The sequence below is a fragment of the Plasmodium brasilianum genome, chromosome 14 (assembly GCF_023973825.1).
Source record: "Plasmodium brasilianum strain Bolivian I chromosome 14, whole genome shotgun sequence".
Lineage (NCBI taxonomy): Eukaryota > Apicomplexa > Aconoidasida > Haemosporida > Plasmodiidae > Plasmodium > Plasmodium brasilianum.
The window spans coordinates 1,722,501-1,748,529 of NC_090127.1; the positions used below are offsets into that span (position 1 = coordinate 1,722,501).

The following is a 26,029-nucleotide window of genomic DNA, read 5'->3' on the forward strand; positions in this document are numbered from 1 at the left end:
ACAATACTTTTTTTAATAAAAATTGTTTTTGTATTCATCTCTTTTTCATTTTATCAATAGATTAATTGTTTATCATTCTACTTATTTAACTTTTGTTTCATTATTATTTTGTATTATTATTTTGTACTATTATTTTGCATTATTATTTTGTACTACTATTTTTTATTATTGTATTTTATTATTTTTTAATATCATTTTTCATTATCATGTATTTTATTCAAATGTTTTAAAAATACCCACATAAGCATTAAAATGTGTCTAGCCTATAATTATTTGCTTGTAAAACTAGTTGTTCATCGGAACATATATCAAATTTTTTTTTTTTTTTTTTTTTGTATTTTTGACTTGTTCACTTTTTACACAATTATTTATATAAATTTAATATTCCTCATATATGTGTTCCCATTTTTTTTTTTGTTGTAATTTTTTGTTATTTTCTTGTAACTTTTGTGTACTCTTTTTGTATTTTTTAGCAGAATTATTTTTGTTTAAATATTTTAATTTAATTTTATTTTATTTTACTTTATTTTTTTTTAAATGAACAATTTTAATTTACTACCATTTGTGTTTTTGTTTAATGTAAGAATTAGTGGGGGGGGGGGCTATTCGTTTGTTTTATTTTCCTATTTTTCTAAATGTTATTTCCATTTTTTTATTTGAAAATATGTTACATATTTAGCAGTAACATTTGTGTATATCTCCCCTTTTTATTTTGCTTTCCCTTTTTGGGAATACACGTCTAAAAAAAAGCCCTTTTTTTATATGTGTAACCTAAAAAAGGACATTTTTAAATTGTAGTGTATTATATTATTTATTTTATTAGTTTTGTTAATTTTATTTATTTCATTTCATAACATTTATTTTCTTTTATTTTTTTGTTCATTTTACATTATATTATGAAGTGCTTATATTGATTCGGCTTATCCTTAGCACATTTTGTCATATATATGTATATAAAAATATATATATTAATATACATAAGTGTTTATTTATATGTATGTAAAAACTCACGTTTACACATTTATTTGTACACACAATACACATGTTTATAAAGCAATTTACGGAGTGCGAAGATCATGCCACTATTTAATGGAAAAATGAATCATTTCAATCTAGACAAGGAAACAAAAGAAGCAAGCAACTCGAATAATAATGATGGAACTTTGGTAAATTTTTTTAATATAAAAAAAACTAACAATGTTTACATGAAATTCGATAAAGGATATAAATTATGTACACTGAAAGATATTAATTTTAATGGAGATTACCTAATTAAAAGGAAAAGGAAAAAAAGAGATTTCATTATAAAAAATAAGGAATTAATTTTACCAAATAAATATGATTATTTTTTAACAAGAAAATCTCAAGTGTGTAACATCCCTGATGTTAATACTATGAGGTACAATAAAATCACGTGTATACTACGTACGTACATACATACGTACATACATACAAACACACATACATACATATGCTCATATATATACTATTATTCTATTTTTTTGTATATAATAGTATGATTTTTTTCCCTTGTGGGTTGTGTTACAGCTTTTCATACGTATCTATGTCTATAATATTGTAATGCTGTTTTTCATTTTCTTTTTTTTTTCTTTTTTGCATTAATCGAATAGTCAAATTTAATCCCTCTAATCTTTTTAATATTAATGAATCCTTGTTGTTGCGCATGTACATGTGTATATGTATAAACGTGTAGGTATATTATGTATATATATGTTCTGCACAAACTCCGTAAAATCTTGTAACTGCTGCTTCCTCTTTTTAGTTACAACCTGAATAACATCCACGACATTTATTACACTCACAAAGAAGAGTCAGATATATGTGATATAATTATAAAAAGATACAATGAAAATATATACTTGAGCATATTTAATAATATGCTTATTATGATAAATCCAAGTGAATACGTGAATGCATTTTATAAATTACTTTTTAAAACGAAAAATAAAAATAGTTATATATTAAGTTCATTTATTAATTATGCTACTGGAAAGTATTTAGCAATAGAAGAAGAAAATGTAGAAGAAGAATTAGGAGAAGAACTAGAAGAAGAACTAGAAGGAGAACTAGAAGAAGATTTAGAAGGAAATGAACAAAAAAATTCAGATGGTACATCTAACGAAAGTTCCGATGAGATAAAAAAAAAGATATTAAAATATGTAAAGCAAAAACCTTATCTCAATATAAGGAATATATATGATTTACAAAAATTAAAAAAAAAGGAAAAAAAAAATTTAATTGAAATAAAAAATGATTTATTCATTAATAGATACAGAGATATTATCGATATGCATAAGGATATCTCGATCAAATCTAAAATAAAATATAGCATGTTGTACAATATTAACATGGGTGCGTGGGATGAAGCAGCTATGGATAGTTCCGAAGATGTAGCTGGTGGTATTACGGACGATGTAGCTAGACATGCTGCTGAAGATGAAGTTAATGGTTCTTACGATGATATTTCAAATTCACAGTGTTGCACCACCAACACGTATCGCAATAAAATTACGAAGAAGTCAAAACAAACTCGCAGTTTCAGCAACATATATGCCTCAAACAAATCAACATTAAGTTCGTCGGAGAATAAAAATAAATTATTATTTGTATATGGGGAGAAGTACAGTAATCAGAATATAATAAATTTGTACATTTTCAAACATATAATAAAGAAAGAGAAAAAAAGGAAATTATATCATGCATATAAAAGGGTTATGAATATACTTAATTTATTTTTTTGTCACAAGTACTATAATTTTATAATCCATTTGAGTAATAATAAAGAAATTCTGTATTTTAATGTCTCTCCTTGGTTGTTAATGGATAAAGATAATGTAACAAATATGTGCACGAAAATAATTAATTTTTCTGAACAGCTGTTAAGGAGTGCGGATAATGAAAATTGTAAAGAAAATGGTACAATAAATAACAAGAATTTTAATGACCTTAACGTGTCAGGTGATTTGGAATACAAGAAAAATACTAAAAATTGTAGTAAAGATATAGAAAAAAGTATTAACAATGAACATACGACGGATAATGCAAAAAAATGTATGTGTGATATTAATAAAAAGAATTATACTGAGAATGAATTGTTTAAAAATAATTTTATTAAAATCCCACGCATTTTTTTCTTCCTCCTAAGAGGTGCACTAATAGACAGTAATAATAAATATTTTAAACAATTAAAATTACACCCTCTAGATGTAAAAAAAATATATAAAAATTATATAGAACCTCTTGAGATAGACCTTGAAGTGGCGAAGTTAAAAAGAACGTTTTCTAATTTTTTAGAATTAGGTTTTACACATGAAAATATAACATGTATAATTAAAATAATTTTTGCAATTATCTTCATAAATGTATATATGAAAATAAAAACATGCTTGAAAATAAATGAGCAAGAAACATTAAATGCTTTACAAATACAACTAATCAAAATTTCGGATTATATAAAATTAAGAAAAGTCAATATGAAAAATGAAAAAGGAAATATACAAACAAAAGAGGAAAATTACTATTTACATAATTTTCTTAATTTTAATTATGATAATTATATAAGTGATTGTTTAAGTTCCTTTTCCGAAAAAAAGTGTGATATTAATACTATAGCTCATGTTATCAAAAGTACCTATATGAATAAAAAAAAAAATAATGAAAGAAGATGGTCAATCCAGAGGGAAAATCATTGTAATAATAATGCAAATAGGGGAGCAATAACACAAAAAAGAGGTTCATCGAAATATGATGGGAAGAACATGGAAGAGGGAAGTGAACTAAGAAATGAAAAAAGCACCAAACGAAAAACTAGTGCAGAGGCAGTCAGTAATGATGACGATACCTATGAAAATGGAAATTATTACAATACCAGGAAAAGAACAGATGAACTGAAGAACAGGAGTTATAACTATTATAAACACATAAGAAATATAGTAAGAAATGAGTCAAATTATTTCGTGGTATTCGCTGGTCATATAATCGAAGAATACATATCCTTTTTACTAGGTGTTGATTTAAATGTTCTTATAAATGTTTTAAGTAATACAATAAAATTAAAAAATTTGTGTTCAACTATTTTCTTCAGATTAAAAATAAAAATAATAAAGCATGTGAACGAATACCTAAAACGTATAAACTCAAATACAACACCTATTAATCATTCGTTATATATTTATTGCAATAGTGGATTAAAGGAAAATATAGTGCAAACGAATAATAATGAAAAAAAAAAAGAGAAGATAAATAACAATTTATGTGAACTTATTAATAATATATACAGTGAAATAGTACACTCCTATTATTTAAAAATGTCTATGTTTAATAATGATTGTTGTATTGTGCATGCAATAAATGAGCTAAATACTAAAAAAGGAAAAAAAAGAAAAAATAATTATGATGATGTCATCAACAGTAGTATTCAAAAATATAAAAGTATTAGTAATAATATGTACAAAAATAGTATAAAAGGTTCTTATATTTTTCATTTTAACAAAAATAAAATATTACATTTATTAGAAAAATACACATACAAGTATTTAAGTGTCCTTGAGCATCAACAATCGCACGAATGGTGCGAAACGCAAGGACAGTTGGGTGTAAATTCAAGCACACTGATAAAAGCGGAATATTATAAATTTATGTATATATTTCACTATTTAGTGAAAAAATTAACACGATATTATAACGATTTATATATCAGAATGACAAATAATGATAATGGAAGCAGAAATAATTTCGTCCGTAATTATACTAGCATTCCTATAGAGAAACATAGTACAGATGATGACAGCGATATTTGTGTAGAGAAAATAGTTAAAAAGTTCATAGAAGAGATAACAAAAGATGATAACATGAATGATAATAAGTGTATAAACAAAATGCAAAGATATAAAATAGAAAAAAAAAAAAAAAAAAAAAAAAAAACTTTTCTATAGTACATTACAATGACAAAAAAACAAGGTACAAATGTAATAATATGATTTTTGACAATATAAAAGATGTGTGTGCGTTATGTGATATTATCGAAATTGTAGAAAATAGTGAGATGAAATTTTTAAGAAATATATTTTTTAAAAATTCCATTCCATTGAAAAGTGTAAAAAGTGATCTGTTGTATAGTGAAATATGCTTTTTTATAAATATTATAAAAAATACATATGAAAAATTTTACGTACTTGTTTTCAACGAAAGGCAGAGAAAGACTATGGATAATTCTTATTATCCTAAATATATATCAGCATATTTAAAATATAATAAATCTGCATTTGATAATGACTATGTTAGTAGTTCTGGTAGTAATATTTTAAATAATAATTTTTCCTTACCAATTAATAACTTTTTTTCTCATAATATAAAATCAAGTAAAAATTTTTTTTTGGCAAACTCGGGTAGCAAGTCAGTGGGACTCATAGATGATTTTTGTGAATTAGAAAAAAAAATAAATAAGCAACATATAATATGTGTAATAAATATGCTAAATTTAAAGGCCATTTTTACGTATCAGTTAAAATATTTATACTATAGTTTAACGTACATAAGTTTTATTAAGAAGTACATACTATTTTGTATTCACATTAGTAAGGACGATGACTTAATGAAGCTTGTGAATTATTACAAGGAAAGGTGCAAACAGAAATGTAAAAATAACTTGATTCATAGTAGAGAACAGAAGAGATATTCGAATGATTCAATAATTAGAGTAAATAAGGGCATACGCTTGGACACTCACAAGATTAACACAAACACATACGGAAATGCAAATAATAATGCCATTACGGATAGTAATACTACTACGAATAATAATACAAGTGCTAGTACATTTAGTAGTAGCAAAAAATCTGAGGAAGTGGGGAGAAACAATAATGCGTTAAAAAATGAAGGAATTATAAAAAAGAAGGAAAAAAAAAAAAAATAGATGCTCTGCATTTTAGTTATTTAAATTACCTGTCCATGAAGGAAAAAGAAGATTTGTGTAAAATTATTTTATACAACTTTAAGATAACAAAAGATATACTCTATTTTAACAATTATATATTTATAAGAAAAAACGTTTATTTCATTTTAGCTCATATGAAAGACGAATTTATAAAATTGATAATTCCTCATATTCGAAAAATAGAGAATTGTTATATAGCTTACAAGAACAGAAAAGTAAAATATTTTTATAGGGACAAAATCATAATCGTGCAAAATTATATGAGAAAGTTTCTGTTTTTTTATAATATGAACAAAGTAGAAAGACAAAAAAACTTACTTGTTTCATTTTTAATATTTTATAGCTATATCATTAAAAATAAAAATTTCGACGAAACAAAAGAAATGTTAGAATTTTGTAAAAAAAATTTTATGAAGAAAGAAAAACAGTTAATTAGATATGCCGCATGTGTATATATACAATCCTGGTATAGAAAAGTAGTACAACAGAGAAAATACAAATTATTAAAATTAGAATTATCGAAAAAAAAAGCTATAGAAAATATAAATATAGTAATTAAAATGTACATAACACAATTAAAAACAATAAAAAATTTGAATGATGTAATTATACCTAACAGAAGTGCTACATTAATTCAGTCCTATTTTAGAAAATATATCTGTCTAAATAATTTTCAAAAAAAGCTACTTTTAAAAATATGTTTTTTATCTATTAAAAGAAAATATTTGACTTATTCTAATGTAGTAACTAAAGTGAATTATCATTATTTACTAAAAAATATATATAGTAGAAATATAATACAAGGTCAACTTAAAATACCTGAAGCAGTAATTAAGATACAAAGTAAGTACAAAGCATATATTGTTAAAAAACAGTATATTATGTTAGTAAATGCTATTTATTTTACTCAAGCATATGTACATACATGCATAGAAATAATCAGATATAATAAAATAAAAACAAGTGCTATAATTATACAGAAGTGGTGGAGAAACTTTTGCAAATTAAAAAGAGTTTTTGAACAAGTACAATTAAATATATATAGTAGTGAATACGACAAAAAAAGGTATTACTTTTTAAATAAAAATAATTTTCCGTTTTATAATTATTACCTTTTAAAAGAACAAAAATCGATGAAATTGTTAACATATCATATTTTACTAAAACAATGGTATTTTTTTTATTTTAAAAAATTTCAAAAAAAAAATCATACATTTAATATTGTTTTTAATTTAAAATTATATAAAAATATTTCATACCATTACTCTCTCCCTTGGGCATACAAAATAAATTCAATACTTAAAATAATTCATATGAAACAAATGTTTCAAAAATGCACTAGTAATAATCAGAACACCATTTTTAACGTACCTGTTTTTGAGTCCATACAAATATTTGTTGGGAGAACGCACACAATTCTTTTAATAAGCCAAAGTGTCACCAATGAGCGAAACACCATGGGTGCAAATAGTTCTAACTGCACCAGTAGTAGTAGCAAAAAATTATATGCTAGATTTGTTTACAGCCTTGGATCAAATGATTATGGCCAGTTAGGTTACTATAATTTATTCGAAAAAAATTTCAATTATCATACTAGTAGTTTTCCCAAGCGGATAGAAACTTCTGTGGACGACAAGAAATATACACAATGCATGGGTAGCATGTTCCCGGGACCTAATGACAGATCACATACTATGGGAACATATCAGAGGAAGGGATGCTACAACTATATGAGTTCTAATGGAAACACTGATAATATCTGTAGCGTGAATGTAGAAGCGAACAGGAATTCTATAACAAGAGATAGTAAACTTAGAAAAACTGAAAGCGTGAGGAGCACAAGAAAAAATAGTTCATACTATGATACTACGCTTAGAAGTCTCGGAAGCAGCGAGAACGACAAGGGAGACAGCAGCTACAACAGGAATAAGACTGCTCCTTCAAGCACAAGAAGAAGCTGCAACAGTAATAACTGGGAAAAAGAAACTTATGCCCCCGAATACGAAAAAAAAAAAAATATAATAAATAAAATAAATAATATCAACAGCAATAATATTAATAATAGAAACAGTAATAATGGTAATAATAATATTAATAGTAAAAATAATTACCGTAAAAGTGATAGTACTAATATTACCAACCTATGCAGTAGGTATCAGAAAAGTTTGCAATATTTGACTTTTGAATATAAGCAAAATTATACTATTTCGAAGAGTTTTTTTATAGATTCGTGTGAACAGTCCTTATGTGATATTGTGAATTATAAAATAATAGAAAAAAAAAATAAAAAAGGGGAAATTGAAAAGATAGTTGAATTTACAAAAGTAATAAATGAAACAAATAAAATTACTAATATTAGCTGCGGGTCAGAACACACATTAGCACTTAGTGAAAATGGAAATTTGTACTCCTGGGGTAGTAACATGTTTGGACAATGTGGTCAGAAATATGAAAAAACTGTAATTAGATATCCTAAAATTATTAAATATTTTTTAAAAAATAAAATTTATATTAAAAATATGAATTGTGCATCATATCACAGTGCTTATATTACTAGAACAAATGATTTATATATTAGTGGGAATTTTCTTTTTATTAATTTGAAATATTTTAATAAGAATATTTTCGAGCCAATATTTTTAATATCTAGTTGTCATGATATCATATGTAAAGATAGCTTTAACATATGTTTAAGAGTAAATAAGAATTCGCTTTACATATGGGGTAATAATTATAAATGCATACTAGGATTAAATAAACAAAAATTAAGAAATCTAGATGAAATTTCTCTCTATCCTTTAACAACAATTTCATCAAATATTATTGTTAACAAAATTGCGTGCTCCGATAATTTCGTATGTTTAATAACTAAACTCAATTCTCATAAATATTCCGTGTACATGTGGGGACAATTCTCTCTTATAGAAAAAAAAGAAGAGAGCACTTCATCTTCCGTTGCAACAAATATTAATAATATATTTTCTAAGTTTCGAATTAAAGCTACTATGAAGAATACTAAAAAGGAAGAGGAAAAAAATACTGATGATAATTGTTCAAAACAAAAAATAATATTTATTGCGAAACCTTCACCTGTTCATAACGATCTCTGGGATGATATGGAGGCCATTGATATATGCTGTGATTTGCACGAAATTTTGGTATGTTTTACGCACATTTAAAAATAAATAAAATAAAATAAAAAAGACTACAAATGTTAATGCAAATATTAGAACATCTCACCCGCGTGAGTTACACAAACGTTTGCTATACGTGCGCATATTTTTTACGCACATATTATTCACGTGAAACCTTGTTAATTCTTCTTTTAAGTAGATTACTTGTATATATATATATATATATATATATATATATATGGAGTACATTATAAAGCAACAGCTACAAAACTAATGCACTTTGTTCTGAGCACAGGCACACATAGGTGTGTGCACGTATATATATATATATATATGTATATATAGATAGATATATACCCACGCATGTTCACGTGAACAACCGTTTTGTAGGTTCTAATGAACAATCTGGGCCTGTATGGATTCAACTCAGTAGAAATCCCAAACTGTGATAAGAAGGGAGAAGTAAAAGAAACGAATGTATCATTCAACTTTTATAATAGAAGAGAAATAGAAAAGAAAAAGGAAAAAAAAATAGCTTATGAAGAACCTGAAATATATGAACAAATAGAAGTTTTAAATCCATCACTGTATATGTTTAAATATTTTAAACCGTCCTATTTTAATATAAAAAAAATTAATTGTAGTTATAATAAAAATAGCTTATCAATTATGAATGCAACAATGGGAGAATATGAAATTCCAAAGTTTAACAAAAAGTTGGAATTCATCACACCGTCTGGTACGAGTTCTTTCTTATGTCATTTTAAACAATATGTATAAATATCCACAATTTAAAGAAAAAATTTTACCCCTTAGAATTTCATTATATTTTTCTCATTTTATTTAATCTCCCCTTTCGCTATTTATTTTTGTAGGTGATATTGCACAATTTCCAGAAAAAATAAGAGAAGTTATTTTGCAAAAGGCTAAAGAGGAAAGTACTAAATGGATCAAGTCAACTGACGATCCTTATATAAATGTAAGAAAAAAAAAAAAAAATAAAAAGACGACAGTGATCATAAATATACTACAATATATATTTTATATATGGAACGCGCAAATTAACCTACAAAACGCGAAGTGCCCTCGTGTTACATATATACATATATATAAGTATGCATAAATACACATGTATATATATAATTTCTTCAGACATGTAATATTATAATACTATATACATATTTATATATATGTATATATACGTATTCACTTTTTTTTTTTTCTTTCTAGCATTTCCAAATAAAAAATTCTAGTGACTCGGATAGTAACAATTAGCTTTTTTCTTTTAATGTAAACAACAAGAATTAGCTAAAGAGAGCGAAAATTAAAAGCTCCAATTATATATATATATATTTTTTTTTTTTATTAAATTGCTTGATATTTTGTTGTACTTCATTTGTTTCTTTAGAATTTATTGGACAACTTTTTCTCTTCTCTTCGACCGCATAAATATGTTTTTGTAAATCCTTCGCTTCGTAATTTAGATTGTTTATAAGTATTATTTTCAAATAATTGTACTACCAAAAAAAAAAAAAAAAAAATGTAAAGCAAACATATATTTCTATTTTGTATTTTTCAGTGCTTACAAAATATAGAGTTCTGTTCATCTTATCTGTTAATATTAAATGCGTAAAATTTATTATTTTGTGATGAATCACTCTTTTAACCTTATGTATTTTTATTTTGTTATATTTTATTTTATTTCATTTTTTTTTTTTTTTTAATATCACCTTTTTAATATTGTTTTACGTCATTTCATTTATTTTCATTCCACTTTGCATTTCATTCTTTTTTCATTTTTTTTGCATTTTTAAGTTGACGAAAATATGAAATATTAAGTGCTATACTAAATATGTTACATAATTTTTAACGCTTTAGTGTGCTATTTGGATCAGCTATACTTAAAATGTAGATATTTTAACTTGCTTAATTTATTTGGGCATTTTTAATGAACTATCCGTGCTTACCTTGTTTACCTTATTTATCTAGTTTATTTTTTTTTTGTTCTTGTTCATTTCTTTCCTTTTCATCCATCTGATAGTTATTATGCATTTTTCTCTTTTTACAAAGAACAAAAATGAGCGATGTGGACGAATTTTATGAATATGCAAAATATAACTTTTTAAAGCTTTTAAAAAAAAATAATATAAATTCGAAAGATGAAGGGCAAAGAGATAAAAGTCGGGAGAAGGAAAGTAGGATTAAAGGAATGAACAAAAAATTATTGTCTGATATAGAAAATTTAAAAAAGGATGATTTGAATGATAAAGAAAGCTATGATAAAAAATATATAAATTTTTTACTAAAAGGAAAAAATAAGAATTCTAAGAGTTACAAAAAGGAAAAAAAGGAAATCTCTTCTTCAAATACAGTATCATCATCTTGCCCATCCTACGCTTCACTTTTATATGAAAAGGACAAAGAACATGGAAGAAAGGAGGAAAAAAAAAGAAAAGATGATAAGCATAAAAAAAAATGCAAAGAGGAGGAAAGACAAAATAGGAAAAGAAAAAGGGACAAAAAGAGAGAACACAGGAAAAAGAGAAAAGAAGAAAAACAATCTAAACACGCTAAGAAGTATGAAGATAATGAAGGCCATAGGAGTGTAGAAATATACGAAGGGTTGGAAAAGTTTGAAAATAATGAAAGATACATAAAAAGTGAAATAAAAAATGTATCACATAGACGGAGCGTTTCATCAGATGATAGCACAAAAGGGGAAAGGCAAAATGATGGCAAAAGTATGTTCAATAAAAATGAAGGTGGAAATATTCCTTCAGCGCGCCCTATTGAAAGGGGACCCATATTTCATTTGGCTGAAAATGCAAAATTAAGTATAAAATTAGAAAACATAATAACGGAAAAAATAAATAAAATGAAAATGAAGAATGCATTAAACAAAAGTTTGGTAGACTGTAAATACTGTATCGATTCCAATTCATTTAATAAAATAAACAAATTAAATATAATAAGTATTAGTGACAGATCATATATATGTTATTATAATTATAAAAATATTTTTTTAAAAGATCAGCTATTTATTTCCCCTATAGAACATACAACAAGTGTAACGAACACAAATTTTGAAACGATTCAAGACATGCGTAATCATATGAAATCTTTAATAGCAATGTTAGAAGAAAACAATGAAACATGTATTTTTGTAGAATTCAATAATTGCTTTAATGTAAATATTGAATTAATATCATTGAGAAAGGCAAAACATACATACATCAATTGTTATGTTATACCTATGGAACTACTGGAAAAAGCCAAAATTTATTTCAAAAAAAATATGGAAGATATTAGTTCTTTATATAGAGAAAATAAACAGTTAATTATTACTAACAGTAAATATGCACCTTATAATGTTATACCTAAAAATATTCCATATATATCTATTAATTTTTCTCTTGTTGAAACGTATATACAGGTTATCGAAAATAATTATGACTACATAAACATGTGTAAATGTATTTTTACAGACCTATTCAAAAAAGACAAACTTTATAAATATTTTCGAAATTTTCAGCAGTACGTTAATACTGTGGAACAATTTAAAACTCATTACGAAAAGTACGATTGGACTAGCTATGTTAGATAGGTACATTGCAGTGTGCACAATGCGTTAACCTTTTTTTTTTCTTTTTTAAATGGAGGTAGTAAAAAAAATGGGGGAAAAAAAAAGAGGAGCATGGGAAATAAGGGAAAAAAGGGAAAAAAGAGGACGAAAAGAATAGAAGAAAGGGATAGAGAAGAAAAAAGGAATGGAAAAGAGCCCAAGAAAGTATGATTAAAAGAATAAGAAAAAAAGGTTGAATAAAATAAAAGAAACTTCAAACGTTCAGTACGAATGCATGCTTGCAAAAATAAAAAAAGATAATACCTTTGTTAACAAATTGATTATAATTCATGAACATTTTAAAAAACATGGAAAATTATAACAAATTATTCGAATTATAATCAAGTAAAAAAAAAAAAAAAAAAAAAAAAATTTAAGTTAAATGATACAAAACAAAAAATTATGCATATAATGCATACATACAACGATGACATAGTCACAGAAAATACAAAGTGTGCACCGAAATGTGCATGAGAGTTTCTACATAGACACTTATAATTATCTATACATATATATATATACATGTGCATGTTCATATCTACGAATATATATGTGCGCGATTATACATACGCAGTGCAACAAGCGAAATTGTAAAAGGAAAAAACTACATGTAATTGTCTTCATAGATAATCTTGTAGTGGTCTATTTTTTTCCTTTCCTCTTTTTCATTTAATGAATCTTGAATTAATTCATTTTCTGCATTTATTATGTCATCATGAGTGTAACATAACTTATATTTATCTAAGAAGTCTTTATTTACAGTGGTAAAATAAATACTCCATTTGTATATGCTTAATATATCTCTGCACTGCTTATTATAATTACATACATATAAACAGAAGGCTAATGATTCCAGGCAAGAAAGTTTATATGGTTTTCCATAATTTATACTGTTCACGGCTATGGAGTATGGTAATTTTCTTTGATTAGTGAATTTAATTTTTTTTAACAAATCTACTGATTTCCAAGAACAGTCAATTACTGACAAGCCAAAATTTTCAATAATTTGCTTATCATATAGAGAAAAATATTTATCACCGTATGGAGTTAATACTATTCCTTTAAACTTTTTATTTACTTGAACTTTTTTTATTTTTTTAAAGCGATATAACTTTTTGCATGAACATTTATTATTTTGGCATTCATTATAATCAATCATAAAAAGTTTTATTTCTTGTACATCTTCCTTTTTGTTTTCTTTCTGGGAATATTCATCAAATTTTTCGCTAATTTCTTCAGTAATATCGGCATCATCCATCGTGTCAATTCCAACTGTTGTTTCTTTTTCACTCAACATATCTTTACTTTGATTAGTTCCTTTTGGTTTATGATTTCTACATCTACTATTATCATCATCATCATCCATTACGTTGTTATAAAGTGTTCGACATGTGACAACACTTTCTTTACTCTCTGAATTTGTCCTTTCTCCTTTTATTCCTTTACCTATTTCTTTACCTATTTCTTTTCCCATTTCTTTTCCCATTTCTTTTCCCATTTCTTTTCCACTTTCCTTTTCCTTTTCTCTTCTTCTCAGAACGCTCGTATGGTTATCCATATTAAAATTCCCTTCATTAGGCATTCCATTTCCTAACTCCTTTTTCATAATACATTTCACATCTTCACCATTTTTGCCTTTTTGCTTATTCCTTTCATTAATTAGTTTGACTAAATTATGAATTGAGTACTTTTTCTTTTCCAAAATTTGCCTTTTCATTGTATTCTCTATGAGAAAAAAAAAAAAATAAAATAAAATAATAATGTATTTTTTATCACTATTGGGCTAGCTTTTTTTATACGACTATATATGTATAATAAATACACGTATGTACATGTATATACATACATAAACACAAATACGTACATCCTTAGCAAACTGATCGAATTTCAACCTTCTTTAAATTATGATCCTTCTTAATTTCTCCTGTTTTATAAAAATATGTATCTTTCGTTCATCTACTGTTGAGGTCCCAGGTATTTTCTTATAATTAACTTGTGCATATTTATATGTATACATATGAGTATATGCATACATATGTAAGTTACTTTCATTTCGCGTAACCTGCTATCAAGCAGTTTCGAATAAAATCAAAAAATTAAAAAAAAAAATAATAAAATACTTTACGAAAATAAGGGAATCAATTGTTGCATATTTGTTAATAATATACTTTGTTGATATATAAAAAAAAAAAAAAAAAGGTAGATTGAATAAAATAAATATTAGTGATACAGTAATTTATTAAGTGAAAATGGAATTTGTTGTTTTATGAATTATTGCTTTAATTATAAAATAATATGTAATGTGTTATACAAGTAATAAAATATTACAAAAATACACATGATATGTGTATATATATATATATATATATATCATATATTTGTAATATATATGTATGTATAAAAAGGAAAAACTTATTTGATAACAGGTATTCTGCGATGAAAATGTGGTAATTAGTAGTTTAAATTAATCCTTATCCTTTTATCAAATACTTTTTGGAAAAAAACGAAAAGAAAAAAGATAAAGCGACTGAACAAAAAAATTGACAATTTTTTCTTATAGAAATGCGATTTAAAACATTATTCTTACTTAAAATTTTTTTTTTTATCTTTTTAAAATATATATTTTAAACTAATGTATATATATCTATATTTGTGTATATATATATATATATATTATATAATATATATATATATATATATATAGATAGATAGATAGATATAGATATAGATGTATGTATATATTCTTTTTTATAAAAGAAAAAGAAAAAAAAAATGATAATACAAATTGTTCTATTTGTTATTGTAACTATTAAAACATATTATAGTTTTCACATTAATTATAAAATTTTACCAAAAAACAAATACAACAAAAATTATACAAGAAAGGTTCAATCTGTAAACTATATGTATAAATATGAAAATACAAAATCAAGAAAATTTAAAAATAAAATATTGTCTTTTTTTTCAAACTACTTCACCGATGAAAATGACAAGTACAATTTAAGTTAGTACCAAAGGAAAAAAAAATATATAAAAATACTTATATATATATATATATGTGATTATGCGTAATTTTTCAAGTACTGACACTTGAATGACTTACCATAACTTAAATATAATTATTTTAAGTATAAATATATATATATACATGTACGTACGTACGCACATGAATAAAATATCTAAATATAAAAAAAGTACGGGCTAATGCTTCTCCAAATAGAGGGGGAAAAAAAAAAGAGAAAAAAAATACATCATACCTGAAAATAAAAAAATTTTTTTTTTTTTTTTTTGTATTCAGATGAAGAGGAAGAAGAATACTTGAAGATGTTAGGTACGACTGATAGTGATGATTTCAAAGATCTAGTTAAATCACATGAAGAGTTTCTTAAAACGTGTAGTGATATTAAGAGCAAATTAAAATATAAAGATATATTTTTTTTTATTACACAGAAAATAATTAAAAAAAATTTACATGACTTTAAAAGAAAACAAAAATTTAATATTTTTGGAAAAGATGAATATACTAGCGAATTATCAATTGATTATATAAAAAGCTCAAATATCGAAGAAAGAATTAAAGAACAGATGATCAAAAAGTTAAGTGATGAAATGGAGACCAAAAGATATTTCCTTCTGCGTATCTTTAAGTGGTAATCATACAATCAAAAATAAGGGAATATATACATACTTACATTACTATAAAAATATTAAATGATAATTATATATATTGTTACTCCATGTTACATATAATGGAACATGTTAGTAAGTGCTCCGCTTTTTTTGTATATTCCTTGTGTATCACACATATATCCACCCACACTTATGCATATATATAGGAAGGGAATTTTGAATATAATTAACATAAGTACATTGATGCTACCCATTAGTTTTATTGGTTTGCTTTTATCAAAGATGGGCCTCTTTTCTGTTGCTGTAAATATGTTACTGACTGCACATTTTTTAACTTTCAATAAAGATCAAAAGAAAAATATGAAGGCATCTACTTTACTTTTAACCCTGTTACCCATAGTGCTACATACGTCCCTAGGTACAGTTTGCAGCAACATATTCCTTAAATATTATAAGGTAATAGTACATAAATGCGTGGTCGTACATATAAATGTATATATATAAAAGTGTAAATATCGACATATACATATAAACGCAAAAAAACATACATATATATAATATAAATGCACCACTCAAATCGCAAAAGTCATAGTAAAATGTAATAAGGAAAAATGATACGGCAGAGTGCTAAGTGACCAATTATATTTAGCTATTATTCATGACTCATTTAATTTGATATTTCACCATATGCGAATGTTATTTTTATATTTCTTCATATATTTGTTCTTTTTATTCTTTTTCTCACAGTTTAATTTACCCGCATTTGTCAGAACGGAAAACGTTTTATCTTTTTTCATCAATATACAACTGTATATAGCCTCCTTAATTTATTTTATTAATTATGACAATGAGGTAGATACAGAACAAATTAATGATAATTTTAAAAATGATTATATTGATTTTAATAATAATATACCATCGAACGACGATATATAAAACAAGAATTTATTCGAAAATTTCTTTTTTTTTTTTTTTTTTTTTTTCTTCATTTAATTTTATTTTTTCCTTTTTGTTCATTTCCTTTTTTTTCGTATTATTATACTTTATTTAATTGTATTTTATTTTAACTTATTTTCCTCTTGTTACTTTTATTTATTTTATTTTTTCATTTCTTTTTTTTTTTTTTTTTTTTTTGGTCCTTTTTCTTATATTTACAACAAAGAACAATTAATATTTAAGAAAAATACGAAAAAAATTTTTTAACAGTTACTCATTATACGTGCAAAAACAATTTGAAAAAAAAAAAAAATTATGTATTTTTTATTTTTGAAAAAATATTATCTTTGGTTCATTAAAAATAAGGAAAGTGTAATATCAGTTTAACACAAAATTATAAAAATCAAATATATAAAAAAATATTAAAAAAATAATACATGTGATATGTGCTTTTTTTTATATCAAGGAAGCGCATATATTGTAATTCGTCAAAAAGAGAAAATAAGAAGCCCTTACACACTATTGTATACGTGATATAGTAGTGCATTAAATAAATCTCATCCTGAGTGATAAAAGTATGTGTGTAATATTATACATATATATGTATATATGCATAAAACAAATGTATATATATATTTATATGGGTATATAGTAAAATATACATGTAATATGCTGTATACATATATTCACACTGTGTAAATATTTGCGTATTTTATTCTAAATTATACATAATGGTACGTATATTACACACGCGGATGTAAATTATGCATATTTGTCATAAATGCACATACCACATATATATATGCAATTATATGTATATAGAATTTTATGTATATAGAATTATATATGAAATTATATGTATACGTAATTGTATGTATAAGTAATTATATGTATAAGTAATTATATGTATAAGTAATTATATGTATAAGTAATTATATGTATAAGTAATTATATGTATAAGTAATTATATGTATAAGTAATTATATGTATAAGTAATTATATTTATAACAAATTATATGTGTTCAAACTTGTTTACATATGTATTTATATATACATGTAATTTTATGCATTTATATTTATATATTCATAATTATATTTTTTTTTCTTCATATTTTACTGAAGTACACTAAATCATATGCGCGAAATAAGTGTACTATTAGTACGTGCACATGATAAACAATTTTTATACTTAGTGTGATAGAGCATATTGTTTGTATGGCACTTGTATTATATATATTTTTTTTTCACGTAATGCAGTACATAATATATGAGCTACAAATATATATATATATATATATATATACACATATATATATAAATAAACTCGTTTGAGCTATAAGAACAAAATAAATAGCTCAAATTTTAGATGAACTGTTTCGCTCTCGATAATCATATATATATTTACCCAATTGATCCAACTTTATGTAAAAAATATGAAAATTTAAAGGAGTTCCAAAAAAAAAAAAAAAAGAAAGAAAGAAAAAAAGGACATTATTTACTAGGGAAATCAATTAAATCGTATAATTTGAAAAATGATATGTTACTTTTTAAATCTTTTAATCTATCGATAATTCGTATATTTCTATTTTCGTAGAAGTTAAAAGAAAACGGTTCTTCATTGTCACTATCGAAGTCTTGTTCTTTATCATAATTATTTTTTAAAACTTTACGTAAATCAAATGAATCATATTTGTTATAAGTTAAGTTGAAATATTTGTCACTTTTGTTTTCTACATTTGTCACATTTTGAAAAAAGTCTTTTTCCCGTAACCTACGCAAAAAAAAAAAAAAAAAAAAAAAAAAAAAAAAAAAAAAACTAAGTAAAAAAAATTAAATACAAGTAAAAACAAAATAAAGTAAAAAAAAAAAACAAAATAAAGTGAAAAATAAACAAAATAGAGTAAAAAATATATAAAATACAGTAAAAAGTTTTATAGTATATAATAACATATAAAATAAATAAAATAAAATAGAAATAAATAAAATAAAATAGAAATAAATAAAATAAAATAATAAAAAAAAGCACATAGTGCTTTTAAATGACAATAAATTATAATCTTTGAATATGTATCCTACATGTAACAAATCTGATACTCCATAAATAACTAAATTTGCAAAAAAAATTACTGCATCACCATGATATAGTTATGTATTCCAATTTTGCGTCAAAAAAAAAAAAAATTAAATTAACTAGTATAGAATGTGTCATGTATATGTATATACACCATTAATTATATGTATGCGCTTATTTGTATGCGTATAGGTATGGTAGTGTATACATGTAAATATATTCTCAAAAAAGATGAACAATGAAAATAAACACCTTTTCACGCAATATATGTAACAATGAATTTTTTATTTTACTTGTACGAATCTATTTGACGTAGGTACTTTCTTGTAATTTTGTCAATTTTTTTTTTTTTTAATGTATTCTTTTCTTCTTCTATTTCCTCTATTATACTTCAATACGAAAACATGCAGTGAAAAACAAAAAAAAGTAAAATATTTTAGCATTTTATGAAAAAAAAAAAAAAAAAAAAGACATAAAAAAAAGTAGTTTGCAGTAAATAACAATTAAAAAAAGGTTTATGTGAAAAAAAAAAAATAAATAAAATAATTACTTTTTGAAGTACTTAGAGAAATTATCAAGGTTTATGTTATTATCCCTCTTAATAACTGCGATGTCTTTTTTTATGCACTCGTAAAAATTGCTAATTGTACATCTGTAGTCTTCCTATATATATATACATATAATAAAATATAATTGAATAAGGAACAAATATGAAAGATCCACTGCGTTTTTATGATATATTTTTTTCTAAGAACCAATGCGTTATAATAGAAATAATCACATGCAACATTTTTCTTTCCTTTAAATGTTGAAAAGTCATATGTACTTGTATATACATATTTACGAAAACAAATCTTAATGCATAAACTTTTAAATGTGTGTATTTGCATATATATAGACATGCATATATGTATATATATATGTATATAGATATAAATATATAGATATATAGATATAGATAGATATAGATATATAGATATATGTATTATTCTGTATAGGCATACTATTATCATGTTTATGGCATGCAAATGTTCACCTTCATTACCAACATTAGCTCTAAAAGTGCTATTCTATAAAATGTTAATCAAAAATTTAGTTTAAACATTTACATATTTAAGCTTATATAATTGCGTAACTATATCAAACTAAATGTACAATTAAAATTTTTTATTTTATCACTAATTAACAACAACGTAAAAAAAAAAAAAAAATAATAAAAAAAAATAAAAAATTATAAAATACATATTTTTCTCCTCAAAGGAAAATAAAGCACGCTTAAAACATGTTATAGAGAGAAAAAAAGATAAGCGAAAAAAAAAAAAATAATAATAACGAAACATAGATAGGAAACAAAGCATAACATAAATCAACATGAGCAACAAAATATAACTAAAGAATATAGTATGTGATATTATATTAAACAGGACAAAAAAAAAAAAAAGCATAAAATAAAAATAAATAAATAAATAAAAAAGAAGTTCACATTTTTGTAAAAGTATGTGTTATCTATATTTACAGGTTTTTAATAAATAAAAATTTGTATAATTAAAAAATGAAAATAACAGTAGTATGTACTTGAAAAGTAAAACTATGAATATAGTTATAGAGCTTCATAACTTCAAAAGAGATGTTAGTTTCGGTGAAAAACAAAACAAGCAAAAATAAATTAATCAAGAGTATAAGTAACAAGCGTAAAAGGAACAATTAGTTATTAATTTGTTAATTTCATATGGTTATGCAACATATATTTTTTTTGTCATTTAATTTATAAATGGAATATATTCTCTTATTTTTGAATGTGTAGTACACTCATTTAATTTTAATTCCTTTCTATCTTTTCATTTTAAGTTTTCCATTAATTATTTATAATATATGCAATAATACTAATTAATTTGTTAAAAGGCTGATGATGAGGAATATATAAAGTAAGAAAATAAAATGCAACATAAAAATAGTATATAATATAAATTTATTTACTTGCTTCAATTTTAATAACATTTTTAAGTTTTCCTTTTTTCTTCTTTTATTTCTTCGAATACGCTTTTTAAGTATTGAATTTATTAGAAAAGTTCTCTTACTCCCTAAAAGGAAAAAGGATATATAGTATATAAGTAATCATTACATAGTTCTTCAAGCAGTACTCTCAGAACTATGATTAGCAGTATTGTTATTATATATATTGTCAGTATTGCTGCTATAATCAGTATTTTTTTGAGCAATACTATTATAAGCAGAATTGATATTAAGTGTATTGTTGTTAACAGTATTTCTTTTAAGTGTACTGTAGTTAGCAGTATTGATATTAAGTGTATTGTTGTTAACAGTATTGTTACAAGAAGTATTGTTACAAGAAGTATTGTTATTAGTAGTATTGTTGTAAGCTGTATTGCTATTATTAGAATAGTTAAAAGTATATCTATTTGCAGTGCTATTGTTGGAAGTAGTATTTTTGGATGTAATAGTTGTTACTGATGCACATGGTGGTATTCAAAATATAACTATATTAACGTTTTTCTTTTATAATATTATTTTAATTTGTTTCAAATTATTATATTATATTCATATATAATGTTTTCGCTATTTTCTTAGTGCACTTCAACAATTTTTATATCTACTTTCTGTATTAAAAGAAATTTTTTTTTTTTTTTTTTTTTCTCTCGCTCTCTTTTGTTGTTCATGACATATTTTTTTTATATTTTTATATATTTTTATATTTTTTTTTATTTTTTTATTTATGTTTTATTTGTTTACATTTTAATTTTGTTCTCGTTCATTCTGTATTGTTTCTGTTTTTTCAATTTTTCATTTTTTCATTCTTTCAAATCTTACTTAATGCTCTTCCTTCGTTCATTAATAAGGTTTCACTGTGAGAAGACAAAAATTTTCCTGTGGAAACGTAATAATTATTAACACCGCAAAATTTTTTTAACTTGTTTTTATTTGTAACAAAATAATCATTATTTGCACCTTCGTATTTAGTGATATCTTTACTTAAATATTGCATCCTTTCATATAAGCTATTATCACAATTATCTGTACATGTTAAATCGATGTTATTGTAAATTTTATAAACACTTAACGCATTTCTACATATTCCTCTTTTGTCTCCTCCCCTTAATAAAAAATTATTAGAACTATTCAGATTTTTGAACATTCCATCAGTTAGAACAAGTTTATAAAAATGTTGATGACTTCCTTTTTTCCTGATTTTATCATATATATTATATTTGTTATTATATTTGTTATTATATTTGTTATTATGTTTGTTATTATTATTGTTTTTATTATTGTTATTATTATTATTGTTATTACTATTATTGTTATTACTATTACAATTAATATTGCTATTATTATTACAAGTATTATTACTGCTATTATTACTGCTATTGTTACTGCTATTATTACTGCCATTGTTATTATTATTATTGTTAATGATATTACGATTATCATTAAATTTGTAATTTTCCGCTATTGTGCAGGTTTGTAAGGCATTATTTTCCCTTTTCTCAGAAATTTTTCCACGATACTTACTTTTTATATGATCATTATCATAAAGCATAATATTTTTTAAAGTATACAAAAAATTATAACTGTAACTTCTCTTTTGTAATACTAATTTATCAATTTCGTACTTTTGAATGTTACTATTTATTTTATTAAATAATGTACTCATGCTTCTGTTTAAGATGCTATAACAATGTTTGCTATTGTCATATATCTTTTTTTTTTTTTCCTGTAGAGACAAAAATTTTTTTAATTCGATCTTTATTTTACTATTTTCTTCTTCCTTTCTGCATGAGGACATTTCTAGTTGCTCATTTTTATTTTTCAGTTTTTCATTTTCTTCAATTAAAGTATTTAATTTCTCATGCAAATTATAAATATTTCGATTTTTTTCTTTTTCACATTTTAAGCTCTTTTCTAACTCGTATATATAATTTTCTTGATTCTCCGCATTTTCTAACCCTACTTTTAATTTTTCAATTAATTTTTTATTCCTATTTCTTAAGTTTTCCAGATTTTCATCTATGTAACAAAAATTATCCCTTAAAAAGTTTTTAATATTTATAATAAAATTTTGAGAAAAGTATTCTATATACTTTTCATCAATTTCTTCTTTATTATGGTTCCATGCATGAAATTTATTATGTATATTATATGCATTTTCGATACAACTATCATATATATGCGTGTACTTTTCATTATGGCTACAATTTATTTTTCGGTTTAAATCCTTTAAAAAATTATTAAACAAACTAAATTCTAGATAAACATTATTTAAATAAATACTTCCAATTTGTGTACTCATTTTTGTTATATATATATTTGACAAAGAATAAAAAAAAAAAAAAAGGAACGAATCAAATTACACACAGTTGTATGTTTGATGGCAACATGTACATATATATAAATGTACCTACATATATACATATACGTACATACATACATATAGGTGTGTATACATATTGCTCACAATATTTTGTTACATGTAAAAATGAGCAAATGTAAGCAGGTACATATACATGCACAAGTACACGCACATATATATTATTAAATTGTGAATAATATAATGTTTATAGAAAAATTAAAAGTGTATTGAGCATTTAAAATTAAATTATGGAAAGCTCAAATCGAAAAAACAGAAGTAAAAATTAGCAACTTGATGATCTTACAAATGGAATGGTATGGCAATATATTTCTATCTACAACTTATTATATGCGCAATTAGTGTTTAAATAAAAGTAAAAATACTTGAATTATATACATATAAATATGTACATGTGTCAACATACCCAAAGATGTGTATATATATATATTTATATGTATGTATGCATGCTCCCTTGTTTTAAGTTTTGCTGCACTCACACAAGCAGAAAAAAAAGGGAAAAAAGATGCATTTAGGCCATGATTTGTGTATAGAAACTTTTTTAGTTCTTATTTTGCTTTAATCTTTTTTTGCAATTTAATATTTTACTTTATTTTTCTTGTACACATAAGTACACATATGTGTGAATGTTATTGCATTTAGTACATGTACATGCAGTTTCCTTAAAATTCTAAACAGCATAGAACAATTCATAATTTTTTTTTTTTTTTTTTTTTGTTCAACCCCCTAAAAAAATTATCAAAATAAAAAGAAATATCATAATAAAAATAAGCCTGTTTATATAAATTATTTTTACAAGAAATTATGCAAAAAAGGAAAAAATCGAAAAAGCAAAAACAAAACAAAAAAAATTAAAAAAAAAGTGGCATATCATTTCACTTATTTCACTTATATACATATATGATGGTCATTTATACATATGCAATATATCTTCAAGGAATTAAAATGCGGGATCAGTTTTTTTTTATTTATTTTTGTCATACAATATTTTCCACTCTATTACTATATATTTAAGAATAAATTTTTATATTATTTGAAATTTTTTATTTTATTTATAATGAAAAAATTGTAAAGTGAAAATGTGCATTCATTAAAATTAAAATCATTTTTTTTTTTTTTTTTTATGAGAGGGATATTTTCTACATTACGACAACGAAAAATTGTTTTTTTGTTCTAACTTATAAAGTATATATTATTATAAAAATGATTCCTAATTATACATATATTTTTTTTTTTTTCGTTTATTTTATTATTTTCTTTTTTTTTACCTGTTAAATGGGCTTTTTTCTCAAAAAAAAAAAAAAAAAAAATATATATATATATATATATATATTATATGTATAAATGCATAAGCGAGATAGTTATGTATGCATATTATATATATAATTTTTTTTATAAAATAAGTTAATATCACTCGGTAGCATATATAATATAGTATTTACTTTTCATAAGTTTTTCGTTTTAAATATTTATGGAAAATTCTATAAGTCTTTGTATACTACTATAAATTATCTCAAGAAATTTTGTAAAAGAAAAACTGTTCTATTAAAATATGTTTAAAAAGAATCAACAATACTGACAAAAAAGTTATTCTTTTGCGCTAGTGTTATTTAAAAAAAAAAATTTAATATATTTGTATTTATATATATGTGCATATTACTATATACATAATAATATACATATATACATAAATACATGCATAGTACATAGGTACATATATATACACACGCCACTTTTCAAAATGTTTTGAAAAAAATACATTAAAAACAATAATATTTACGTATTCAAGTTTATACGTTTATTTTTTTTTTATACTTCAACATTACAAAATACACATATGACGATATATATAAATATATAACCATTAAATTGAAAAATAACAATTCACTTACAACACTTTTGTAGAAAATTAAAAAAAAAAAAAAGGTTTTATATATATTCTTTTAAATATATAACTCTAGAGAAAATACTTCTTCAATCTCTTATACTACTGGCTTATACAACTTCCACTAAATTGGTTTATACATATATGCATATATATACATTTGCAAGTATTAAAAAATGTCGTAAAAAAAAAAATATGCTTATATATATGTATTGCTTGTATATATTTGTATATGCAGATGAACAATAAATACACATATTATATGTTAATATGGACGCACTCATATATATATATAAATATATAAATATATACATATATATGCGTGTGTGAAGAATATTCATTAATTATTTAAATAAACACAAAAAAAAATGTTATCGTGTATTTGTATATACATAAATATATGTATTT

At 23.5% G+C, this 26,029-nt stretch overlaps 5 protein-coding genes and 1 pseudogene across 6 annotated transcripts; 4 read left to right on the plus strand and 2 right to left on the minus strand.

The window, feature by feature from the left end:
* Positions 1–1,076: 1,076 nt before the first annotated feature.
* MKS88_005598 lies at positions 1,077–5,935 on the plus strand (annotated as a pseudogene). Its single transcript has 3 exons — positions 1,077–1,399; positions 1,784–4,887; positions 5,055–5,932. Coding segments are annotated over exons 1-3 (4,305 nt in total).
* A 35-nt stretch (positions 5,936–5,970) lies between these two features.
* On the plus strand, positions 5,971–10,365 carry MKS88_005599 (cell cycle associated protein; the record flags this gene model as incomplete). The annotated part of the gene is made up of 4 exons (XM_067218876.1): positions 5,971–9,114; positions 9,481–9,829; positions 9,966–10,069; positions 10,321–10,365. 4 exons carry the CDS (start codon positions 5,971–5,973, stop codon positions 10,363–10,365), a joined length of 3,642 nt encoding a protein of 1,213 aa, XP_067070808.1.
* An 802-nt stretch (positions 10,366–11,167) lies between these two features.
* MKS88_005600 (debranching enzyme-associated ribonuclease) lies at positions 11,168–12,694 on the plus strand (the record flags this gene model as incomplete). The annotated part of the gene is made up of 1 exon (XM_067218877.1): positions 11,168–12,694. The coding sequence occupies one exon, from the start codon at positions 11,168–11,170 to the stop codon at positions 12,692–12,694; it is 1,527 nt and encodes a 508-aa protein (XP_067070809.1).
* A 622-nt stretch (positions 12,695–13,316) lies between these two features.
* MKS88_005601 (ribosome biogenesis protein TSR3) lies at positions 13,317–14,429 on the minus strand (the record flags this gene model as incomplete). Its single annotated transcript, XM_067218878.1, has 1 exon — positions 13,317–14,429. The coding sequence occupies one exon, from the start codon at positions 14,427–14,429 to the stop codon at positions 13,317–13,319; it is 1,113 nt and encodes a 370-aa protein (XP_067070810.1).
* A 1,055-nt stretch (positions 14,430–15,484) lies between these two features.
* Positions 15,485–17,278, plus strand: MKS88_005602 (uncharacterized protein; the record flags this gene model as incomplete). Its single annotated transcript, XM_067218879.1, has 4 exons — positions 15,485–15,716; positions 16,011–16,362; positions 16,600–16,798; positions 17,090–17,278. 4 exons carry the CDS (start codon positions 15,485–15,487, stop codon positions 17,276–17,278), a joined length of 972 nt encoding a protein of 323 aa, XP_067070811.1.
* A 1,491-nt stretch (positions 17,279–18,769) lies between these two features.
* MKS88_005603 (uncharacterized protein) lies at positions 18,770–23,658 on the minus strand (the record flags this gene model as incomplete). Its single annotated transcript, XM_067218880.1, has 7 exons — positions 18,770–19,049; positions 19,643–19,738; positions 19,900–20,012; positions 20,354–20,419; positions 21,327–21,430; positions 21,491–21,817; positions 22,179–23,658. The coding sequence occupies 7 exons, from the start codon at positions 23,656–23,658 to the stop codon at positions 18,770–18,772; spliced, it is 2,466 nt and encodes an 821-aa protein (XP_067070812.1).
* Positions 23,659–26,029: the final 2,371 nt, after the last annotated feature.